This window comes from Crocodylus siamensis, chromosome 4 (genome assembly GCF_052110815.1).
Source record: "Crocodylus siamensis isolate JL-2025a chromosome 4, ASM5211081v1, whole genome shotgun sequence".
Taxonomy (NCBI): Eukaryota; Metazoa; Chordata; order Crocodylia; family Crocodylidae; genus Crocodylus; species Crocodylus siamensis.
In genome coordinates, this window is record NC_143398.1 from 115,664,484 (window position 1) to 115,690,287 (window position 25,804).

Here is a 25,804-nt window from a genome sequence, read left to right on the forward strand (position 1 = left end):
CCTGGACGTATGGTAACCCTAGCCTTGCCCTGCCTCTGCTTCGACCTGGATAAGGAGGAACAGAGGCAGCAAGGAGGAGCAAATGTTGTGTTGGAGAAGATGGGAATTGATTCCGGCTGTGAGTGTTGGAGGTGGAGTTATATTTATTTCGGGCTGAGGGATGCATGGAATTCCTTATCATTTAGGGGCTGGGGACAAGCTGGTGGCATCTGGCAGCCTTTTCCACAGGCTGGTATACTTTGATTGTATTTGGGCCTTTCTCCCCACTAAAACACTTTCACCAAGGGCCAGACCCCTTTACTCTTTGAGTTTCGAAGACACACCGGGGCGGGGCGAATCCAGGTTAGTCACGTGGCGCGGGGCGGCCGTTAGACCCGGGCGGGGCGGGGCGAGCTTGGCACTGGCAGACGCGGACGTGCGCCGAGGGGGAGGGGGCGGGGCACGTCCCCAACAGCCGGGACACCTTCTCCCCCGCCGCCTCTCTCCTAGCGCTTCAAGATGAGCGGTACATGATTGGCTGCGGGCCGCGCCACTCTGCCGCAGGAGCCAATCCGAGTCTCTTCGTCCTTCCTGCCGGCTCCGGTGCGGCAGGCGCGTGGTTGGTGCGAGCGCCCCGGGGGCAGCCCCTTTGCTGAGTGGGAGTCGGCTTTGGGCTGCAGGGGATCAGTCGGAGCCCGTCTCTTTCTGCGCTGTGTCCTGACCCCCCCGGTGTTGAAGGCGGTCGAGCTGGACAGAGGTGCTCCCTGTAGTCTGGGCTGGGTAGTTGGCTCCTAGGGTGCTGCCTCTCCAGTTTTTTCTGGCAGGGTTGCAGCCCAGCGTGGGTGGTGGGGCTGCTTCTGGAGCCCAGCATGTCCGTGGCTGGCGGTGGTCCTGGGAGCCTTGCCTCTGCTTGGGTCCGAGCGGGCGAAGCTCATGGGAAGGGGGGATGGGGGTCCGGGGGTCTGGGAAGTGTCCCCCGTGCTGACCTCGCAGCTGCTCTGCTTCTACAGTCATCTGCGAGTGCTTGAAGGGGGCAATGCCCGTGGACAGATTCTCTCTCCGCCGTGGCAAAAGAGGGTCGTAATCTGTGGTGACACAGCATCTGGAGACAGAATCATTGAGGCAAGTGACTCCCGAAGTGTCTCCATTGCAGGTTGTACAGACAGGTGGATACCGGTGGAGAAGTGGCTGCACAGGCATTAGCACCCGTTGGCTACCTGCTTGACTATTTCCTCAGGGTCCTAGGCTGGTTTTGTAGCCTGAGCTGAATTGGTGCTGCCCTGGTGACCCCATTATCAGTACGTGAGCCAGCTGCCTTGCGTGTCCCTTCTGTGGGACTTTCTTTCTCAAGGCTTTCTCAGGTGAGGCCTTATCAGTGCTGAATACAGCAAAGGATCACACGAGCGTCCATCATTTTTCTGTCTAGACATCCCCTAAACCCCACTTATGAAAGCTACTTATGCCAGGATTTGAAATGTGTGAGGGGAATATGTGAGAAATGGGACTTGTTTATTAATATCTTATACTGGATCAGTTATATAGCTGGGAGAAATGTGAGATGCACTTTTAGGCTCAAAAGACATCCCAGCTTCCTTGGAGATCTTTGTAAAGCCCTGATAAGAACTTAAACCTCATTTTCAAGTATGACATAAATCATTTAGGATGCTTACAGATGTAGAAAACAAAAACAGTTCTTTAAACTCGGTGTGCCCCTGCCCCGAGCCCAGTGCATGCCCAGAAGAGGGATCACTTCAGTTTGACCCAGCTTGCCCAAAGTCTGTATAGATCGGGTGTCTCTGAGAGGCTTTTTTGGTGCTTTTATCTAATAGCTGATTGAGTCAGTTATTAGATAAAAGCACCCAAAAGCCCTGCTGAAGCCTGTGATCTATACAGATGCTGTGGAGCTGGTTGAACTATTATGCTGCTGCTTCTGACAAAGTGCATTTGGGGGGGAGTGGGGTTGGGTTTTCTGGGGTTTTTCTTCCACGTAAGTCAGCAGGCTTGGGTGCTGTTGAGATTGTTACTGAAGTTTTTGTCTATTACTGAATCTTAACGGTGGCAGATGACAGAACAAGGAGCAATGGTCTCAAGATGCAGCAAGGGAAATTTAGGTTATATTAGGAAAAACTTTCTTACCAAGAAGCACGGGAGCAGGCTACCCAGAGAGGTGCTAGAACCTCCATCTTTAGAGGCTTTTAAAACCTGGCTAGACAAAGCCTTGGCTGGGATGAGATAGTTGGGGAAGGTCCTGCTTTGAGAAGGAGCTTGGACTAGGTGGCCTCTTGAGGTCTCGCCCAACCTTCATTTCCTATGATTTTCTATGATTCTAAACTTATTTGTCTGTGAATGTGAAGGTTTCATGTTTTGGTGGTGGGTGTGCATATGCATGCAAAAGACGGGTTAAAACAGTGCACCCTTGTGTTAAGTTTGCATGTCTTTAAGGGAAGTGATACAGTGGATTTTTAAAACAAGAGATCAAGGAGATAATATTCTACAGATATGGAAACTGCAGTTTTGTTCAGCTTACAGATACTGTTTTTTATGTGATCTTACTGGGCAGGGCACAGCACTTTTCATGAAGGTTTAGTATCTTCATTCATGTTTTGAAGGATGGACTGCATTTTTAATAGCTTTGCAGGTGAGACCAAGCTGTGTGGAGGTGCAGACACTATGCAGGGTAGGGATAGGATTCAGAAATGACCTTGATAAAGTGGAAAAAGGGTCCGGAATTAATCAAATGAAATTCTACAAGGGCAAGTGCAAAGTCCTGCACTTAGAACGGAAGAACTGCGTGCACGTATAGAGAACGGGGAATGACTGGCTATACCGCAGTAAGGCAGAGGGAAACCTGGGGGATTTAGTGCAAGTTGAATGAGCCAACAGCATGCTCTTTGTGAAAAAAAGAAAAAAACGTTTATAGCATACTGGGTTGTATTAACCGGAGTGTCTTTTGCAAGTCAAGGGAAGTGCTCCTTTGCTGTATTTAGCACTGATGAGGCCTCACCTGGAATTACTATGATCAAGTATTGAACACCACCCTACAAGAAAGACATGTACAAATATCAGACAGCAACAGAAATTGTTAGAGATCTGTGAAACGGGAGTTATGAGGAAAAGCTGAAAAAAAATAGGATAATTTGATCTGAGAAGACTGGGATGTGGGGGTTGATAGTAGTCTTCAAATAACTGAAAAGTGATTATAAAGAGGATAGTAATATACCAGTGATTCTTAACCCAGGGGCCAGGGCAGTCTGATATACCCCAGATCCTTTGAAGGGTGCAGTGAGGAGATAAGTAAGCTAAGAAGATAAGCCAGGCTCAGGCTTATCCCTGTTTGGCCAAGCCCAGCCCTTGCATAAGGAGGTAAGTACTCTAATATATTAGTTTTTGGAATTCAGCACTCAATTCAGAAAGTTATGGAAGGGTGCCTCAAGTCCAAAAAAAAGTTGAGCCACTGATGCAGACTGTCCTCAGGCTTTGAGGGAGAGGTGCAGCAATGGAAATTTAGGTTGGATATTAGGAAGAACTTCTGATCTGTGAGGGGCAAGCTACTTAGGTTGTGGAATTTCCATGCTTAGAAGCTGTTAAGAGGAGATTAGACAAAACTTGGTTGGGATGGTTTAGTCAGGGATAGCCTTGTCTTGAGCAAGAGGCTGAACTAGATGACTTCTTGAGATACCTTCCAGCCCTATTTTTCTTTGATTCTGAACTTAAGTTTACATAAAGTACTAGCAAGTCAGACATGGTAAGACTCTTTCTGGCCCACTGATTCAACTGTGTTCAGATGTGAAGTGGGACAGTTGCATAAATTGTTCATCTGTTCTTCCAAATGAGATCAGTGGAGGCACAGAAACACATGCTATGCAAAGGCAATGGCCTGTCCTTATGTTGTGAGGGTAGAATTTTGCTTGCACACTGGATGGTTTTGATTGCACTCTGTAGGACACAAGCTGTTAACTGTTTGTTTTTCTCATTGTGGCTCATAATGGGGAGGGAACAGTATCTGAACAAGCAGCAGGTGTGCAGAAGCAGTTGGTGTCCTCTGAGCCATCTGTCACTCCCCCACTTCTCAGCTGTGGTGTTGCCCGCTTCCCTCAGAGGCGGGGTCAGTGCTTCTCCTTTAAGAGACAAATGATGACTTAATCTTTCTGAACCCCCATGGAAAGATGCTAGTGCTAAAAAGCTAGGGAAGTTAGTTCTCCGAGACCTGAGAGGTGATCTTCAAAAGTTTAGGTCTGTGGTCTATGGCTTTCGACCAGGGTCCTGCAGCGCCCTACAGTGCTGCAAAATCCTTTTGAAGGCACTGCACTGTATTAACAATGTTAGGTGTGCAAACACCTACATGTGAGTCACAAGATACAAACGTCAAGATATCAAGCAGGAATTCATGGTTTCAAAAACAGTGACCTGTTGTGGTCTTTCTGAGTTATTTGCCTTAGAAGAATTGCTTTATTATTTTTCTGTAGTTAAAAACAGCTAGAAGCTAAGAGCTGGTATTTTCTGAGGGATGCCTGGAGTTTAAAAAGGTTGAGAACCACTGTTTTAGGTTTTGGTTCTTCTTTCTCTTTCACTTCCCATGTCTAGGCTTATGCTATGAAGGGTCTTCCCTTCCTTCCCACTCTCTTACTACCTAACAGTCTGTCAAAATCCATTTCTTACTTTTTGTACCCAGTACTGTAATCTTAGTCTATTTTCTGGTTGTTTTTTTCCTACCTCTAGTGATGTAATCCACTGCCCTGAAGTCCATCTCCTTCTTTCCTCTCCCTTTAGGCTACATGATATCAGCCCTAAGATAGGACTTTTTCTGTTGTCTCAGCTGTATTGCTCTCCTTTATTGGCCTTCTAGCTAATCTTGGCCTTTTGGAGCAAAAATCAGGCTTCTCAAGTCTGATCTTTATTTTGTTCTAGAATAGATGTGAGTCTGTAATAAAATAGGACAGCAAACCTCTCTTGTAAGGTGTAGCTACCCCCTTGCATTGCGATTTCATTCTCCTTACCTCAATTACTGCTTGTACTTTTTGCTGCCATTTTTTCCATGCTGCTTCAGTGCTAGAGGTAGCTTTCATGTTTTCCTCCTCCTGCAAAACCATTCTTTACTGATCTTTGCATTGGCAGTATTTTCTTTAGGCATTGTATGTTTTAGCTCCCTAGTCTTCCAAGAATTTCAGGGCATAGACTTTGCCTCTCGTTTATCTATATATGTATTTATTAAGTTTTTGTGTTCATTTTGCTGTGGTATCCAAGTGAGTTTCTGTAGGGATAGAATTGGGATCACTGGGGAAGCAAGGCTTGTTTTCTTCTGGAATGCAGGATGTATAGCTTTACATCTTACAGGATGAGGCAGTCTGGCTTTTGCTGCCTATGCAGGGGATGGTCGTTTTTCTTAAAGATCTGAGAACAGGTAATGGCAGGGCTGTCCATCAATCCATCAGCATGGTTTCTTCTTGTACTAAAATCCATGCTCACTTTTTCTCTTCCTGCAGGTAGCTGTATATACAGAGGCTGTTACACTCTTCACAGCCACTCCAGTCTCTGTGCCTGGGGTTTGTGTAAGTTGAGTCCATTTACAGTAGTTAAGGTAAGTATAATTTCCACACATTTCTCTGAAAGTTTCTAGCTAAATATTGCAGTAGTTGAGCTGGTTTCTAGGAATTGCATTACTGCACTTCGGTTTTCAAATATTTTGGGAATATTGGTCCAAGTTCATCTGGAATGTAATTGTCCTGAGGTCCATAGCTATACCAGGGATGCGTTTAGCTCTCAGTGGGTCTTTGGTTGGCTTGTGTTGAGGCCCATAGTGCCCATTTTAAACCTGGTAAAAGTAGGTGCAACTCTCATTGCCCTCTTGTTTACATCAAGCCTGACTTTGGCCCTGCAAATCAGTCAGTTAATTAATTGTTCAGGTTTAATGGATTGTACATCTGAAGGATCTGTATAAACTAGGTCTGCTTATGATATTATGATGAAACTTGCATGATATTTTGCTGTGGGGAGAACCTAGTACCTGTCAGCAGAAAACTTTGAAAACAAAGTACTTTTGACTTTAGAGCCTAAAGTGAGTTGTAGGACTCCTTTTCTAAAAACATTGAGATCTCAGAGGTGATGACTTAGCATAGTAAATGCCAGCCTTGCAATTTGTAGCCATAAATCTGGATCCTAGCAGGGTTGAATGAACTTTCTATAAGGTCAGAAATGGCTAGAAGACTTTATTTTGGTTTCCTAGTGCAAGGTGCTCAGAGGCTAAGCACCCAACATTTTAATTGGTGCTAATGGAAGTGTAGGATGCCTTTGAAAATGGGGTGTCAGATTAGACATCCCAAAATATATGGCTGCTTTAGAAAATAGTAATCTCTTAGCCTAGTCCAAATTTCCCTGAAGATGACAATCTTCTGTGGATTATGCCAGTGGTTTCCAACTTTTCAGACCATGGTCTGGCAAACCGCAGACCAGCAAATTGCAGACCAGCATACTGCAGACCAGAAGTGACTGGCTGAGTATAAAAAAGGGTTGGCTGCTGGTCCACGTTATGCCGGTCACTTTCAGAGTTCTGGTCCGGCAGCCAGTCCTTCATGGCTTGGTACTGGGCTGTGGCCTGGAGGCTGGGAACCTCTAGATTAGGCAACAGATGAACAGAGAAAAAACTTGAAAATGTCTTGATTAGTTTAAGGGCAGAAAATATGCTTTCTGCTCTACAAGGAACAAAGATGTTATGATCCCTATTCTGAAGGTCTTGCAGTCCACTCTGTGGACCCACAGAAAGTGAGACATAGTTGAAAATCAAGGAGAGGAAGGAATAACCCCAAGGGTCTCCTGTGGCATTTTTAGAAAATGTTTTATATTGTCAACTCATAGCTTGGGCTTCTCTTAGTATTAATGCTGAACTGAAATGCTGAAGGGGTTTGGGCAAGTGTGGGAAGGGATGGGGGTGGCATTGTGTGTACAAGTAACTATGGACAAGGATATAGGAGTGGGAGTATGAAGGGCTCCCCAGGGGCCCTGGTGGAGAACAGGACATAGACATTGGCATAACTGGCAATAAAGAGGTAACTTGGGGAACAAGAGCAGATATGTAGACCAGGGCTGCATTGTTTAGGGGTTTGAAGGAGCACAGCAGAGTAGGACGGTTTGTATTTTTGAAGCTTTAATAAGCACATAACAGCATTTGGGTGTTGGACCTGATGATCTGTTTAGGTCCCTTCTGACCCTAAGCACTATGCTACTATGACCTGGTTAGTTACAGGTTGTGTAGAAAAAGTATGCTCTAAAAATAGGAGGGTGGTTATATTTTTATTAAATATTGTAGAAGGAGCTCAAAGCTGAGGATGAGGTGGTACTAAAGTCATAAAGAACTTATTTCAGAGGACATGACATTCAAAGGGCCCAAAATAAATTGTATCTGCTGGTGTAACCATCTGTTGTCTAATGCCAAATTTCCCATCGTAACACATTGCATAATGGACTGATTTGATGTGCTCATTGTATGTCTCATCTTTGCCTAGATGTGTCATCATTAAGTACCAGACCAGTCGCAAGCTGTGCAGTGGTCAAAATGATAAAGTACAAGCTTGTGCTGTTAAGACACGGGGAGGGAGCCTGGAACAAGGAGAACCGCTTTTGCAGCTGGGTGGATCAGAAGCTGAGCAGTGATGGGATAAAGGAAGCTCAGAACGCTGGGAAACTTCTCAAATCCCTGGGTTTTGAGTTTGATCTTGTGTTTACATCCATCCTGACTCGTTCTATTCAGACTGCTTGGCTGGTGCTAGAAGAAATGGGGCAGGAATGGGTCCCCATTCAGAAATCATGGCGGCTGAATGAACGCCACTATGGCGCACTGATAGGTCTCAACAGAGCAGAGATGGCTTTGAACCATGGGGAAGAGCAAGTGAAGATCTGGAGAAGAAGCTATGATGTTGCTCCACCTCCCATAACGGAATCTCATCCTTACTACAATGAGATTTATAACGATCGCAGATATAAGTCTTGTGATGTTCCGGAGGACAAGCTTCCAAAGGCTGAAAGCTTGAAAGAGGTGCTTCAAAGACTCCTTCCCTACTGGAATGAAAAGATAGTGCCGGAACTGAAAAGTGGCAAAACGATCCTCATATCTGCTCACGGGAACAGTGCTAGGGCCCTGCTCAAGCATTTGGAAGGTAAGGATCTTGCTGTCCTTCCCAAGTGTGCTTCAGTAAGTAAAAATAATTTGTTCTTGAGTTGTATTAGTCCATGAGCCAACTTTGTTAACAATGCAACTTTTTTACTAGAGGTCAACCTTATTTTTGCCCTGTGCATCCTTCACGAACTAGGAAAGTAGTAGCTTTTAATATTTTTCAGTTTGTAAGAACATTGTATTTTTTAGCTTGATCTCTAGGAGCAAAAATAGGACATTAGGAAGAATGGTGGCATAGAATTAATCTCTTTAATCTCAGTTTTGGATCTCTTCTGTATTGGTATAAATTTGGATGAATTGGGTTATTCTGGATAGGTACTTGGGGTCAGAATTTAGCCATGTGGCTGTTGCCAACTATGGTGTGGTTGTTGAAATACCCAGATATTATACTTTGATATTTTTATCCCAGTTTAAGTCAGATGCTTGGCTTTTGAAGTGTATGTGGTAGGAATGCAAAGGAAGTTGCACATCATGGCAACACATAAGATTTGTCTCTTAATTTTGTCACGATTTAAGAAGCCACTGCAGTGCTCACATGCTGTGTCAGACAGAAGTTTGATAAAGCCTGCAAATCTACCTATGCACATTATCTCCTTTCCTATCTAGAGAGTGCATGGCACCGAACAGATGCATTCTGAATCCTGTATAGTTTTACTGATTCCTTCGGGGTCTGAAAAAGGGTAAGTTAATAATATTCCGTAGGCTGTTGCCAGCTTTGGGACAGATCTTATTTTTACAGCCTTGGCTCTAAGTTTGTCTTCCTCAAATTAATATAACATTTCATCCAGTTTTTCAATTACTAATTTAGCTCTTGCCTACAGCACCATTTTTAACTGTGATGCTGTGTTCTGTTAGAGATGTGATCACCCTGGCTCATTCTGTGAAATGTTACACAGTAGCCATCTTGAATCAAAGAACAAATGTGCATCTATTGAACACTGCTCATACTGGGACATTCTGGGACAATCTCGGCAGCTGTTGCTTCAGCAGGGATAAAATTCATGGAGGAAATGCATGCCGAACACTTAGGGCAGCATCTTTGGGGATGTTACACTACAGCGAAGGGAAATCAGTTGCATTAATAAAGATAGTGTGCTTTGCCCATATGGCACAGCACCCTGTCTCCTTAAAACTGGGTTGAATATATTCTAGGAAAACAGCCATATGCCAGACAAGCCTCTCTTTCAGGGGTGACGTATTGCAAGCTGACTACAATTGCTGCATTATTTTAACCATGTTAAATACAGGTTTAACCACAATTAGAACAGATAACATTTGTAATTGGTTTGACACCCGTTTTAAAACTTGTATGTTTTGGCTACCTCCAAGAATTACTTGCTGCAGATCTCAGGGCGGTGACAGCTGATTACAGCACCTTGATTTTTTTGAAGCTACAGATGCCCAATTCCCAACACAAGTTAGAGTACTTTAGGGACTGGTCTAAGCTTATAATAGCTGTACATAGTCCTTAAGGGGTGAAGTAACTGGATGGAATATAGAACATATCTACACATGCAATTAATGTGTGTCAGGGATCGTTGTCCCCAGTGGACCTGCCACTTGCCTAGGGTGTCATCAGCTATAATTGGGGTCTCTCATACATATGTTTCGCCTGCCACGACTTGATATTAATGGAGTTGGTTCAGATGTCTCCGCGTGTAGTCCAATTATGAGTCTCCCCGGCATCTCGTGAGGTCCCAAGTTTCTGAGGGCTCCGCCACCCTTACCCATTCCACCGGGTGGTGGCCAACCGGTTGGTCCAGCCACCTATCCTCATTGTTGGGTAGTCTCTGTACCTGATGGGACTATCTGACATTGCTGTAAATTAGTCTACACCAGCCCAGTTGCTGTGCACATGTAGGCGGTGATGCTTTACTGTATAGTAAATTAGTCTACTGTGCAGTAACGTGCATGTATAGATGAGCCCATAAAGTTGCATCCCTTGTGTGTAACCATGGTATATTGCCTCCCTTTAGTGAATTCCATACACTGAAATATTGGTACAGTGCCCAGTTCCATAGCTTTTATGCCAGCTGATAGCTTCTTTCCTGCCTTCTGCTGCCCTGCACATGTAATTCTCTGCTGTTCTGTTCAGGTATGTCCTGGCTTCTTTGTCACTGGAACCATGCAGGTGAGCTTGATGATGTGAGGCTTCCAGATATAAAACTGAAATGTGTTTTTAGGCAAACTGGAGTAAATCATAGGTCTGGTGCTGATTTGCCTGAAAATTATGGAGATTATTCCTTGCGTGATTTAAAGTGATAGATCAGTGGTTATATAGACAGGTACTTTGGCCACTGGCTTTTTGGTTGACCAGCTTGAGTATCTTGATTTCCTTTTTTTTCATGGTTGTTGTGAACTTTCAGTTCCAGTCAGCTTCAGCTGGAGTTGTGTCTTGGCACTTCTAAAAAATCAGGCTCACAGTAACCAAGCAGGGCATCAAAAATAAGTGCCCATTCCTGAATGTCTTGCCGTATTGATGGGCTGTAGCCTTAGTTGTTAAAAATCAGTCAAATGTATCTAGATTTAAACCAGAAGGCTTAGCATGGCAGTTAAGACCTGACTAACATACTCTGATAAAATAACTACTTAGTTAGTTGTTTTAGAGAGGAACTTTAATTGACTCCTTTTGAAATCTCTTTGAAACGCAGCTGTTTTTGAAACAAGGCCAGTAATTAATTTCATATAAATATTGCCCTTATTTTAATTAATTCAAAGATAGCTTGCCAACCACACATACACATTCACTGGAGCAGCACATCATTTGGGCTGAGAAGACTTTGATTGTGTGTGGTATTGTCTTTTTTTCCCCCCCAGCTCTGTGGGTAGCTATAAACAGGGTGTGTTAAAATGTCTGGAAGATCTGTCATGATTTCCATGCAAAATTATTATTTTACCCTCTGCCCCCCTCATTTGAATGTTACTTCTGCACACACTTTAGGATGAAAGGAACTCCTGCACAGTGAGAACTCCTGTGGACAGGTATATATATATTTTTTTTTTTGCCCAAAATATTCTGTCCTGTCCAGAACCTCTTATTTCTACAACTCTTCAGTGAGAATGTGTGTATAATCCTGTGCATAATCAGCTTGAAGTGGGGAAAAGGTAAATGGGGGCTCATTCTCAACAGGCCCAACAGATGTGCACATCTTGCTGCCCTGGTTACATCAGGAGGGGTTGGCTTATGTGTGGCTTTTGAAAGCCTCCCCTCCCCCCCAAGTTCTGTGCTTGCTTGTTGAAGTCTCTTGTTGTGACCTCACCTTGCAACTTCTGCCCCCACCCCCTGCTTCCTTTCTCTGCACATTCCACTCCCACTCCCCCAATCATTTTTACACTGTGTAGTGATAATTTGTGACTGGAGCCTGCTATGCACTACTGCACTCCAAATAAAAACAATATCAGCAGCCACATATGCATGTCTTCTGACTTTTGGGGTGGAGAGACGGACCTAAAAACATAGAAATTTAATGAGTGGCTAAGATGCAGTGAAGACATTGAGAACTGTTTAACTACCGTAGATGTCAACAAAGAATCTTTTGGATAAAGCTACAGTTTAATAGCTTAATGTGACAGTCTGAGATGCCAAACACTGAATTTTCTGAACTGCCCAACTGTAGGATTAGGATGTGCAAGGAGATTGTCTGAAATCCTTCTGAAAGGGAACCAGCTGTAACTTTTTCCTGACACTTGGCACTTTGAGACCCTTCTGTAAGGACCCTACTGCAATATTGTCAATTGGTCTAGCCCATCTTCCTGGAGATATTTCCCTTGCAACAGCAGAACTAGTCTCAGAAGTAGACTGCCACCCCAAGCTGTTATCTTGCTGAGGTCCCTTTTCAGAGGAATTATGCATCCCTTCCTTACACATCCTTTTCTTCTTTCCCCCACGGAGAGTGGCACCTTTTTAAAATTTGGATGTTTTGCTGTCATCTGGAGTCGAAGCTACTGTGTTAGTGGTGCCAAAATGCTCCAGTGAGGGAAGGGAATACATATTCTCTGTGAACCATGGCTAAGGGAGGAATCTCATGCATTTAGTTTTGCTGGGCTTTCTTTTCTGTGTGGACCAAGCAAATGGATATCCATACCCCTTATGCCACAAATTCCAAAAATTTGTGGCTGTGACATAAGGCTGTGACATAAGTGGTACCAATTTGTGCTGCTTTATTGCTGCAGATGTTTGTTAGGTTTATGGTGGGAGAGCACAGTCGGCCTGGAGCTGTCTGTGGTCTCCAGCTTCCCCAGGCAGGCACTCCCAGGGCTTGAAATGCCCGATCTTGCATGCCCCAGAAATTCCTACACACGATTGGGCCACTTAAGACCCAGGATCAACTGCCCAGATTTCTTCTCTTTTATAGAGACATGCCTTGGGCAATCTCCAGGGCATCTCTAAGTGGGGAAACTCCAGCATTTGTCTCTCGCATAGGCCTCCTAGGGAGTCTGAGACATGTCTCTGTAAGTGGGGAACATGTCATCTGTCATCATGCAGCATCAGGCCACAGCCCAATGCAGGACAAGGGGAGATGTGTTTTCCCCAATTAAGTGGATAGGCTGTTTGTCACACATTTGACATCTGTTTATAATCTTGGACAGTGGCCTCATGGGTTTTTGTTTTTAAACATGCAAGTTGCTTATTGGGAACAGATGAGGAAGGGAAGAGGTCTGCTGACTTTTGAAACTTAGTTTAGTTTAGAAGGCCAGAAATCAAGTGCCAGAGGATGTGAATCTACTCTGCGTTTTAGTTGTTAAATATTTTGGGGCAGTAATTTGTGTTCCAATAGCAACTTTGGCTTCATCAACAAGGTCTCTGAGTCTTGTTCCCATGTTGAGGGAATCTTCAGCTGTCCTGACAGATGACTGAATCCTTCATAGCTCTTTAACAATGCATAGCTGGGGCTGATCAAGAAGCGTGTCTTTAAGCCTGTACAGTGAGGGTTGACCTTTATGGGAGTGAAATTATGAGCTTAACTGCAGGAGAATACTGACAAACAGTTGAAGTAAAAGTGCACATAATTGTGGGATCACATTTGTTTGGCAGTAGATCATATTCAATAATGTGTATAAATAAGCTTGGACAGTATGCCTAATAAAACCTTAGAATGAGAAGTGTGAGTAACTTATTTAAAAAAGTGCTGTACCAATTTTGTATGCAGTTGCTGTTGAGGTGGACTGTAGCAGCTATTTGATACTATACAAGCATATTATATGATAGGACACAGAGATGTTGATTTGAAACTGCAGGAGGGATTTTGGTAGGTAGGACTGCCACAATCTAAGTTGAAATTTATCTGAGATTCTGGGGTGGATAACCCATCTTTTTTTAATGCTTTTTGGACCTCTTGTGACCTCAGGTAGGAAGAATATTTGCTTTGGGACTGGCTCTGGAAGACAGAACCTCCAGGGACAGACCCTATGCTGAGGCTAATATGAAATAGACTTGGAAGGAAGAGTGTTATCTATTGAATTACCAGTGCTACTTCCTGTAGTGCCTCAAAAGGCTAAAATCCAACTACCATATTAACTGGAATACAAGATGAGCCTCCCCCAGTCAGCATGAAGGGGGGGAAAAGCCACTCATCTTACATTGGCCTACAAGGAAACCTGATAAAATACAGTGTCTACTGTGAAACTACTGCCAAAAGCAGCACGTGCTCAGCAATAGAAGCCAACTATGAAGTTGATTAAATGCCTCCAATGTGGGACATGACTATAAAACACATAGCCCATATTGGACAAACATGCAGATGGGAGCCTACCACACAGATGGGTTAGTGCAGCCCAGCTAAATAAGATACTTGATGGTGCTGCCCCTTGTGCTCAGTCCCTCTTAATGCTGACTCTTTATAAAGTCATGGTGAGCCATACCATTGAATACATTTAAACTTGCTCTGCACTCCCACAGCTGCGCTGCGCCTTTTTCTTTCCCACTTTTAATAATTCCTGATTCTTCACCAGCCTTAAATGCCTGGCAGACATCACCAAAAGGGACCCCAAACTGTTCCCCTGGAATCTCTTTGTCACCCCATATCTCAGTCTGTTGCAAAAGATTAGTGTGGCCTTGCCCTCTATGAGGTGGCACTAGACCAGGTTGCCCTGTGTCTTACCTGCATGTAAGTGTTGAAGGAGCCCAGGGCTTGTTCCAAGAATACCCAGTTCCAATCATGAGAGAGGGCTAATTAGCACATGGATCCGTTGTGGGGGGTATTTGAAAGCACACACTCATACTGAGCAGTGCCAAGCTGTGAGGTTAGTATAACTTGCAATGCTGTTGACTGGTGGGGCCCAGCCCAAGGAACTGTGTGGCAGTACCTGAGCCTTTTGGCTTTGGACTAATAATATGCATAGTTTGTATTACATATAAGTAAGTACTGAAGTGCTACTTAGAAGTATGTTTATGGAATACCTGTGTTAAAACTTGCAGCATTTTCAAGATGTAGCATGTATCAATTCTGCATGAACAAAGTTTATGGGTACTATATAAAATTAATTACAGATATGTTTAATTCCAAGGTCAGTGGTTTCAAATGTGTTTCTCACTTGAGAAAAGATCTGATGGTAAGGGGAGGGTCTGCAGAGGGCAAAAGTTGGGGGAGGGGCAAGGGTGCAGTTTGACCCTCCTGGTTTACTTCCCCCCCCCCCCCCGTAGTAGTGGGAGGGAGACAAATGCAAGGCAGACCTCCAGTAATTCAATTCTATACCTAGAAAATTATGACAAATTTATATTTTTTTCATATATGGAACTTAATTATTGGGGGAGGGAGGTCATCTTACTCTGGGTTCTCTTATATTCAAGAAAATATGGTATTGTCCTGGCTTCATCCTTCTTAGTCTGTGAATTTTGATGGGATTGCAATACTGGCCAGTTCAGGTGCAGGAGTTTTAAATAAAAGGTCACTTGGCTTCTGTTACAGCATCAGAAGTAACTGGATAGCAGGTTTAGCTGACTCTTGCAATGGTCATAGTAGCATATGTTCAAGATCTTGTCTGATTTCTGTTCAGTGTTCTACTGAGTTGGCTTGAAGTATTCCCCTTGTGTTTTATATGTAATAAAAGGTGATTTGTTAGCAAATAGGATATTTATTGGGTATGAGTAATGTGTCCCCTGTAAAAAGTATTTTAACACCTGTTTGGTTTCATTTAGTACAATTGAGTGTTTCTGTAGAAGTTCTTTCTGTCCCTTAATCTCCTCTTTAACCTCTGACTCTGTCAGGTGATGAACCTGTAATTATTAGGGGGAGCATCATATAAAGGAGGGGTAGGCAATGTTTTTTGGCTAGAGTGCTGCAAAAAACAGTGTCTACCTTGGAAGGTGTCAGTGCCAGCATGCCAGAAAAACAGTGGTGTGCGGGGGGTGGTACATGGCAGGACGTACTGCATATTAGTATGTTTAATAATCATAAATGTTGCCTTTGTTGTGTATTCCTTTTTTGTTGAGCATGTTGCAATGAGAGAGAAAAAAAGAGACAAGAAGAGAGAGAAAGAAAAGGGAGAGCAGAGAGAGAACCAGACGCACATATGTGCACAAAGACAGAGAACCAACAGACATGTGTGCGCGCGCGCACCCCCAGAACCAGACACGTGCACACAGATGCACAGAACCAGACAGAGGAGGCTGACAAACGCACAGAACCAGCTGTGTGGGCTCATGGAGCCACGCTCCTGGGCCGCTGGACAAAGTCCAAGCCAATAATGCCCTGGTCCCGCCACGGCCCCTGTGCTTCCCTGGGGAGCCAGCCCCCGGGCTGCAGCACAGCTGGCCAAGGCCCTGGCCCAGAGCCTGCCCATCTGCCCAACCATCCACCCACCCCGCACAGCTAAGCCCGCAAAAGGTGCGGTGCTCTTGGCAAGGGGCAGTGCCAGCCTAATCCCAGTGGGGAGCTGGGCTTGGAGTAGGTGGGAGTCAGGTGGGCTCAGCTGCAAGCAGCCTGGGCTCAGTGGTTGGCAGCAGCTACCAGAGCCCGGGCTGGCTGCAGCTTGGAGGCTGCAAACAGCTGCTCTGGGCTCTGGTGTCAGCTCCATACTGATGGGTGCATGTGTGCCTCAGGGCAGATGGTAGGTATAGGGCCTGAGGCAGCACAGCCCTCCTGCTGTCCGCTCTGAGGTGTACGCACAGTCGCTGTCAGCATGGATCTGAAGCCGGGGCTGTGGAGCCTGCTGCAGCTGCCCAGAGCCCAGACTGGCTACAAACAGCTGTGCCAGGCTCCGGAGTCCAGTCATCAGCTCTGTGCTAGCAGCAGGGGAGAGGCCGGGGTTGTGCTGCCTCAGGGCCCTCCCCCACTGTCCATTCCGAGGTGCACGTGTACCTGCTGGTATGGAGCTGATGCCAGAGCCTGGAGCAGATATTTGTAGTGTCCTGGCTGCAGCTGGCCCACGCTCTGGGTAGCTGCTGCCAGCCATGGAGCCCAGTGTGCTTGCAGCAGGACTTGCAGCTGCCCAGCTACCTGCTGGGAGCAGCCCGGGCTTTGTGGCTGGCAGCAGCTGCCTAGAGCCCAGGCTGGTAGTGGCATGCTGAGCAAAATGGCCTCGTATGCTGTGCTCGACACGCATGCCGGGGGTTGCTGACCCCTGATATAGAGAGATTGGAGTATGTTTCAGAACGTGAAAAATCCAGAAAAACCTAGCTGATGCAATAACAAGTATTTTGTTTACTATGTGACTTTTTTTGAGTTGTTACCCAATTAAAGCCCTGGCAGGGCCACACTGCTGGAATTTTTAATTTATTATTATTTTTTTTTAAACTTTTTTTTGCAAAAGGTGCAAAATGTACCTGAGCATTTGTAGGAATTTAAGATTTTCCCATATTCTTGTGAAGAAGTGTTCATTCAGGTCCCTGGCCAAATTCCAGTTTGGACAGTGACCTATTGACTATGTAAATGCTTCTTTATAACTTGATCTGCGTTGGGTGATTCTAAGCAAGTCTCTGATAGCCTCACAAATGACTGTCTTTTAGGAAAGAACAAAGTTTGTGGAATATGTGGGACCAAATATTTTGTGGGTGTCTTGGTAGTAGTTTAGGTTCATATCTTTACATCTGTAGTGAAGTTGGCTTATAGTGTTTAAAGAGCCTGGAGGTTATGTTTTGTGAATTTGGGATCATTTTCTGTTAAATACAAAACAAAACACCCTGGCATATGCCTTAAAGCTTTTAACTTAAAGAATGAAACTTCTAAAAACACATTGACCTTGAGTATATACCCAGAGCATGAGTCCCCTGTCAGCTCCTGGAGCTGCTGGCAGGAGCTGCAACATAATTTCTTCTGCGTGGAGAAGACCTAGGGACTCTTATGCTTTTCTGCAGAACAACCGCAGTCTCCTATAGTATAGCATAAAGGGTTTTGTGCCTTGCAAGGGCTTATGTCATCACCTTTCCTGCCTGCACACCATCCTTAATTTGGGTGTGAGAACCAGATTCACAAATAAATCCATGTGGCATTCACAAGAGCTTTAGTTTACACTGAAACCACAAATTTACATGGTCCCTGTGCATTACATGGTCCCTGTGCTGATTTTAGGTTTGCTTATTAGAGCTTGTGAACTTTAGCTTTTATTTGACTATTTTGTACCTGCTTTACAATAGAACATGCTGTTACGGAGTACAATCTATAATGATTAACCACTCTGGGGGGCTTGAGTCATCTGGGTCTTAAAAGCCTCTAAGGATGGAGATTCCACAATGTAGCCTGTTCCAGTGGTTCATTTCCCGTCTAGTGAGAAAATTCTTCCTAATATCTAACCTAAACTTCCCTTGTTGCAATCTGAGACCAGTGTTCCTTGTTTTGTCATCTGCCACCACTGAGATTCAGTGGTAGACAACAACTTTAGTAACATTCTCAGCAGCACCTAGATGTTTGATGTCATATTTGAAAGTGAGATTTAAGGTCTCATCAAGGCTAAAGGAAGATTTCCAAGAAAGCTGGAATGCATTTTGAGCCCAAAATACTAATTTTGCATTTCTCCCAGCTATATAGCTGATCCAGTATAAGATTATCAAACAAGTCCTATTTCTCACGTACTCCCTTTGCACACATTTGTAAATCCCAGCATAAGTAACTTTCATGAATGCGGTTTAGGGGATGTGTAGACCGAAAAAATATGGACACTCGGATGATCCTTTGCTGTATTTAGCACTGATGAAGCCTCACCTGGAGTTCTGTGTCAAGCCTTGAGCACTGCCCCTCAAGGAAGATATGTACAAATGATGGACCAAAGGCAGCTACTTAGGTACTGATAATTGTGCCACCAGTGCAGCACCGATTCAGGTCAGGCTGCAAAACCAGCCCAGCACCCTAAGGAAATACTCAGGCAGGTAGCCATTAGATGACAACTTCCATGCAGCCACAGCTCTGCTATTATCTGGGCTTGTGATTACATGTTGTTCCTGGCCCTGCCTGATGTGAGAATTGCTTAAGCTTGTACTCCTGTATTCAGGGAGAGCCCTCTCTCTTGTCAGCTGCTCACAAGATGCTTTTTGTTTTGTCCATTTTACTGTTAATTTAGTTAGAAACTTGATTACATTGCACTATTTGAGGCTGTTTAACATTACAATTGCAGCCTGCTTCTATAAGCCTGATGTGTCAAAAACATCCTGTTCTTAGGAGGGATCTAGTAAGCCATCAACAGTTTACTCACTGTCCCCTCCCCCCTTTAAAAACCCCCAAACCAACCTTATTTTCTGGGAGAAAAATGTTTGTTTGATTCAAGTAATGACAAACCCTTACATCTGTTAGCCTCCTGGGTGATTAGAGAGATCCTGAGAGTGGAGCTCTGGTGTCTGTCCTAGGCTCCTCTAATGCTCATTGTCTGGCCTGGGTAAGCACAGAACAGGAGCAAGAAGATGAGAGTTTGTTTCTCTGCAGCACTTGGAGTATAAACCCTGGGCAAAACAGCTGAAGGATTAGGGAAAGTGGGGGGTGTGAGCCCTGCAGAACAGGGTTGCTTTGCTGTGGAGACTGGGAGGGGAGGGAGGGTGTCAGATTTTTATACCATGTGGGCTCAGACTCCCTGGTTGCTGCGGTGTAGTGGTGGTGCTGTTGGTGCTACGGCAGTTGCAGGAAGTCCTTTCACTCAGCTGCTGCCACTGCCATGGTTGTAGACCAGTGGTCTCAACCTTTTTTGGACCAGGATCCATTTGTAAACATAGATGGCCAGTTCTAACCCCCTTCCCCCGCACACATGCCCTGGGGGGAGGGAGGGTGGTATGTGGGGTGCACAGAGAGAGCCTCAAGCCAGCCTGCAAGGGAAAACTGAGTTTCCCCACATTTTTCTCCTTTGAAGGAGAATATATTTTTAAAGTTTGTTGATCTACTTTTAAAGTTCGTTCACAACCCTTTCATATATTCTTGTGACCCACTTTTCGGCCATGACCCAACGGGTTGAGAAACACAGGTGTAGACTTCCTGGGAGGCTGCCATTCTGGCATCTCTAAGTTGGCATCCCAGGGCTGCAGTCACCCCTAATTATACTACTGGTGGTGGTTCTGTGCTTGTCAGGGGACTGTATATAGACCTTGTTTGTTTGAAAGTCAATGAAATTTAGGCTCTTAAGTGTTTCAGAAGCATTCAGGTAAATTGTCTATTGTGTCAAAACGACCTCTAGCGACAGCTTTTTAGGATTTCAGCAGTTTGTGGGGACTGCTCTGCAGATCCTCTTTCCTGATGTACTCCCTCCCCTCTGTGTAGGCCAAAGAGAAAAGAAACTACTTGTATAAATTTTGCTGGGAATTTACTTGGGCACAGTGGCATGTCTTTGCTACTTCCATAGTGCTTTCAAGAAGTGCATTTTCCCCCTCTCCAGCCCCCCGGTGTATAGCTAGCTCCTGTACTGCCCTGTCCATGCTGTGATCCAGCTGGACAGATAATTCCTTAAAGGCTGTTGTCTGCTGACAGGCTTCAGCACAGATGCTATACTGTACTGGCATATATTGGAGCCAGGGCTGAGCCAGAAATGTAATCAGGGAGTCAACAGTGCTTCGTCCCTACTTTGCTAACTTGATTTTGCCTTGGCAGAGAGCCTAGTGGCCTAGCCCAACTTCTTTGGAGATAAGTTAAGGAAATCTTAATGCAAGTGGTTGTCTTCTCTTGTATTTTAACTGTGTCTCTTTGTTCTTTGGCAGGTATCTCTGATGAGTACATAGCTAATGTGACCCTTCCTACTGGTGTGCCAGTCCTTCTTGAACTGGATGAAAATCTGCACCCTCTTAGCCCTCACCAGTTCCTGGGTGATCAAGAGGCTATCCAGGCTGCCATTAAAAAGGTGGAAGATCAAGGGAAAGTGAAACCTACTGAGAAGAAATAAATCATGTTTACATGACACTGACCCTCAGCTGTGTGTGTGTGGTAACAAGTAATGCTTTATTAGTGTTAAGTTGCACTTGAAAGACTACTTCATTTTAAGCACTGTGTAAGTGGAGGGGCTTATTATTAAGTATTAAATAAGGATATTTACCAGTCTCCTTTTGAAGATAAGAGCTGAGATCTCAACAGGAGAAGAGAGAGTTATAGGTGGGTGAAAATAGAGTTAATGATTTCATCTAGGTGATAGTTAGAACAGCATATAATTGTTACACAATTTGCCTCAAAACTCAGTTTGAGAGAGGCCCAAGGCAGGAGTAGGAGGATGTGTTACTTGTTTGGAATGAGTGTTAACAGAGCCTTATATGGGCAGCTTGCACTGCATGGTACTGGGATCACTATAGGGTTAGTCTCTGACTTCCAGAAGTGTTAATTTCTCCCAAATTGCAAAAAAGTAAGTGTTGGCAATAAAGCACCTGATTAACTGTCTGCTGGAAGTCCTCTTTTTAAGATGTCTACCCATGTAATACACACACCTCTCCTTGAGCTTATTGCAGTAATGCTGCTATGTTTGATGCAGTTTTATTTTTAGCAGCTCATTTTCAGGCTCAAAGAATCGCTTTGTGGGCTGAAGGCTAGCTATTGTCCTGGAGCAGAATTTAAGTCAAAGTTGTTTGTTTGTTTTGGGTGGGGTTTTCTTGTGGATATAACTGTGTCTTGTATCCGCTAAGCGTTAGCATGGGTTAATTTGCCCTGGAGATGTTCTCTTTCTTCCTCTGCACCATGTCTTTACCAAAACCTTCTTGTACAGATAAATTCTGTTGGGTTGTATCAGGGCATCTGTAGTAGGGCTTCAGTTTTGTAGCTCGACAGAAGCTAGCCCATACCCATAGTGCAAAGAGGTTTAAAGCCTAGGCAGAACTTTAAACTTGGTTTTCCATCCCTCCTTGCATTTTTTTGAGGGCTTAAACACTTAATAGGTGTGCTGAGCTTGATTCATTAAAACTGCTAGAAATGCTCCTGTTGTTTCTACTGAGGTGTAATCCAACACTTATGAATGTCTCCTTGTTCTCCCTGAGCCTCCCATGTGGAGTCCCAGGTAAAGCAAGTTGGGCTAGAGAGTGGCTTCCACAATGAAGTCTTATCAAGCATTTCCACAAGCTCAGTTATCAGGGGATTCTCAATATCTGCTTCTTACAGAGGCAAAGAGATTTTGATGACAAGCAGGTTAGCATGTGGAGGAAATTTTGCTCGGTGAAATACCTACAGTTTTCTTTTCTGGTCTCACAAAAAAGGCAAGAATATTCAAGTAACTTCCCTCTGTCCTATGAATTTCTCAACCCCACTGGGCAGTCGCTCTTGCTTTTTTTTAAAGCAGCTTTACATGGTTTGTATTTAGCATTGTGGTGGTGGTTTTTACATTCAGAAGTGACTATATTCCACGTTGTGACTATTCAGTTTTACTTTGTTAACACATGTACAAGTGTTGTAGCTTTAAATCAGAATCTGTCCCAGTAAGTAAACTTTTACCAGTGGAGACTGCCTGTAGAGTTTGCAAAGGCAGAATGTGACCTGGCTGTGACTTTTGAGGTAATGAGTCTGAATTCCCTGAGTGTTTGGTCTTTTTCATTGGGGAAAAAAACCCCAAACCCTTCACATATTGCTTTTTTTGCAGTGAGCAGCTTGCTAATTCTTCTGAGATTTTATTTGTATTAGGAAATGGGCTGTCTCCTGACTATGTGAGCAGCATGTCAGTGCTTCATGCTTCTCTAGTCATTTGGCAACCACAGCTCTGATACACTTTGAGTCCTTCACAGTATAGCAATAGCTGGTGTCAGCAAAGCATGTTGACTCTGACATCCTGAAGAGAAGCGTCCTTTGCATGAATGTCTTTTGGACACCTGGGTTGTTTGTTGGTTTGTTTGGTTTTTATTAATAGCACTTGCCAGTAGGGGGCTAGTTACACTTGTGTTAAGCCGAAGTTTCTCTCTTGAAAACAAAAAGCAAAACAAAACCAAAAAAGCAAAAGCAAAAAAACCCAGAAGGCACAATTTCAGATCTCACTTTAACTAATTCTCAAGTCATTGTTCAGTCCTCATTCCCTATAGTTACCTGTGGACACTTGTAGGTAACGTTGCCTATTACGTGTGGATTATTTATGGTGTTGTAAAAAGATCGTTTTAGATTCAGAAGTTGCTGGCAGCCAGTGTGCTGACTGCATTGCGACAGTCCAGGCAAATATGCCTGCCAGAGTTGTGAGGAGGAGCCCCATCACTAAGATGACTAATGCGGTGTGGGCTCAGACATTGATGAATTTGTTCACTAAAGTGGTTTTGCCTGTGACTCTAACAAGAGAAGAGTTTTGCATCTGCACGATGTACTTGGGTGCCTGTTTATGATGAGGGGAGGGAAAAGAGAGAGCTTACAAGAAATATAGTATTTTGTAGAGAATAATTAGTATAGTTTTGCAAATAGGATCACCCCCCCTACCCTCAGCTGTACATACACATGTCCTATTGGCTGCATTGGGATGCATGGACACGACTGAGGCCAGAATACAGTCCACAGCTGTTTACAATAAAACAATACTACAGGAGTACAAAGAGTAATTTTGAAGTGCTGTAGTTCAACTATAATAGAGCTCTGCTAAATAAACCAACCCGCACCAAGGTCAGAATTGTCCATGCTTTTTGCATAATGTACAGGAGGGCTAGACCTGAAATGCTGTAGGTTGCACGTGAGAGGAATAGTAGAAATAGCTGTAGTCCTACCCAGTTCACTCTCCCTTTCAGCCTCCACTCTGCCACTGTGACACAGGCTACTAAGCAAGATGGATCTATGTTCTGACCTAGTAAATGGCAGTTCTTATGTTCTAGATACCGGTGCCTTATGTCCTCCTGGTGGGGAGCACTTGTTCTATGAATGCCTGACCCTTGGGGGAGAGCAGAAGGGTAGGAGGGAGAGTGCTGAGTGAACATGCAGGAGCTGCTGGCATCAGTTCTAGCAGCCAGGTAGGTGGGGTGGGGTGGTGGAGGGAATGGTCAGATCAAAACTGTTTGAGACAGCACTGCAGAAAATGAAAAGGGAATTGCAGCATGGTATGTAGATACTACGTTGTTCTTGCAGTGCTCTTGTGTCTAGAGGCAACAGGAGCATACTGGAAAGCTGGACTTCCATAGCTCTGGCTGTGACTCCATTTGATGACTAAACCTTACCAAATGTTTATACTGTGTGCTCTTTAGCTTTGCCAGCAACAGACTGAGAGTTGGACCTCATCCCAGTGGCTTTCAGATGCCTTTTAGTTTGCTTTAGGACTGACTTGGAGGCCTGGTTCTGTGAGTTACTGAGCTTGTAACATTCAGCTTGTAACATTGGTCTCTTAGTATTCAATACAACTGAGTTCCTGACACACAGAAGGACAGAAGCCAGCTTTCAGCAGTGGGGACAGAGTACCAGACCTACAGGTTCTCTTGCAACAGGGGGTAGGGGAGAGGCAGGCTTAGTGGTCATAAAATCCCAGGTTGGGAGAATTATTTTTTTTTCCCCTTGACTTCAGTTCTGTAAATTATTCAGTATCTATAAAGCTGGCACCCTAAGTCTGGTTTGTTAAGGGGTTTTTTGGATTTGAAATGTGTGATTCCATGGGATAATAGTTTTGTGATTTTGGTTGAAAACATGTGTAAATATTGTAGTCCTGGCAAGTTGTTCCTAATGCAATAAACTCACCTCAAATGGAACTTTAATTTTGCTTTTCTTGTGTGTTTTTTACTTTTTGTCTGATTCTTGTCCTATTTTTATCCCATTTATTTGGAAAATAAAAGGGTGTGTATCAAGCTGTCACTTACTACATGTCACCCTCATGACCTGATCCAGCCACTTCTGGAGTGAAAAATAGCTATTTTTAAAGTGCAAGGACATTGCCTCACTTTGATAATAAAGAAGTTGGTAGCCATGGGGATGGCTTGGGTAAGAATAACATGCAGATTCTTGTGTGGGCCCAGTATTCTGGAAGTAAAGCAAAAACCAACAGCAGCAACAGCTCATACCTACTGCGGCCTTTGGTCACTTCATAAGTCTATCATTTTGAAGGTTCTAGGACAAGTGGATTCATCGGACAAAGCAATCCCTCTCCCTCCTCTAAATATCTCAACCCCCTGTGGAGTTTTGTTTTCAGAAAAAAAGCAGCAGGGACCCCATGAAGTCCAGTAGGGACTATGCTTTTGTCATCTAGTTTTATACAGAAGGTCCCAGATACTGTAGCCTAAGATAGAGACCATACAGAAGGCAATTGGGACAGCCAAATTGCTTGATCATGAAATGTACAAAAATGCTTAGAGATAAATAGAAGAATTCTTTTTTTTTTTTCTTCCACTGAATTCATTGGGTGGAATGTTCTGGTAGTATTGCATACCACTGCCAAAACGCACACTGCCCTGGGAGTTAAAGAATGGAGATGAAATACTGGCTTGCCGGGACTCCAAGTACTGTTGTGAGTCTTTTGCTAAGTTCTGATTTTGGGAAGAAGAGCCTCTTGGTTGACACCATTTCCTGTATTACTTGGACTCAAAGAATGTCTCACCAATGGCTTGGTTCGATCCTGCTTAAGTTTAGATTAGAAGATGTTACATTGCACAGAGGTTGTGCTGCACACAGTGACACCTTGAAAAACCCACTCATCTAAGATAGGTGGGGAAACTTCTTGGCCAGACCCATTGACATGTTCTGCAGAACCCATGCTTCACACACAGACAGTGTAGTACAGCATAACGATCTAGCTATGGAGTGGCAACAGACATTTTAGCACAGTGAGCTAATATACCCTGCTTCTCAGCAAAGATAACTAGCCTGAGTAGATCATTATTGTTTAATGCAGTTCTACCATTTCCAGTACGTATTCAGGGGAGGGGAGGGAAAATGTGGCAGTGGAGGGTTCTAACCCCTTAGGACAGCAGTGTCAGACTTGATTGGCCTGGGCTCGATCTAGACCAGGGGGTTCCTCATAGGCCAGATTGAGGCCTGGTGGAGGAGCAAGCAGTAGCAGTGTGGGAATTAGCACAGCAGCCCTCCCCACATGGCATGTGCCTAATGGAACTTCGTACCCTGGAATTTGGCAGCGGGCCCTGCCTCCGATTTCTTGGCCCCTCCAGGAATCCCATGGGATGGGTGAAACTGATCTGCAGGCTGTATTTTTGACCAACCTACCCTAGGGTTTTGATGGAAGTTGACTATGAACCAGCACTGTGTTATCTTCCCAGGCCTGCCCTCAGATTGTGCCATGCTGTTGCTGAAAGCCACCACTAGGTGTGACAATATGAACACTGACCAATGTCTGTCTTCTGTGCTGGCTTTTACCACAACCGTCTCCCCACTT

General features: G+C 44.3%; 1 protein-coding gene across 5 annotated transcripts in view; it reads left to right on the forward strand.

Moving 5' to 3' along the window:
- The window catches only part of BPGM (bisphosphoglycerate mutase), a 56,109-nt gene extending 31,933 nt beyond the window's left edge, over nt 1–24,176 (forward strand). For 2 of the 5 annotated variants that reach the window (XM_090043511.1, XM_090043510.1), the window contains exons 3-5: nt 5,463–5,557; nt 7,479–8,129; nt 20,256–24,176. In XM_090043511.1, the coding sequence (XP_089899637.1) occupies nt 7,529–8,129; nt 20,256–20,437 (783 nt within the window). In that variant the 5' untranslated portion in view covers nt 5,463–5,557; nt 7,479–7,528 and the 3' untranslated portion in view covers nt 20,438–24,176. Of the gene's footprint in view, nt 1–486; nt 737–989; nt 1,106–5,462; nt 5,558–7,478; nt 8,130–8,752; nt 8,827–20,255 lie in introns of those variants that run through there. The other 3 variants (XM_090043513.1, XM_090043509.1, XM_090043512.1) reach the window with 3 other exon arrangements.
- The last annotated feature ends 1,628 nt before the right edge of the window (nt 24,177–25,804 follow it).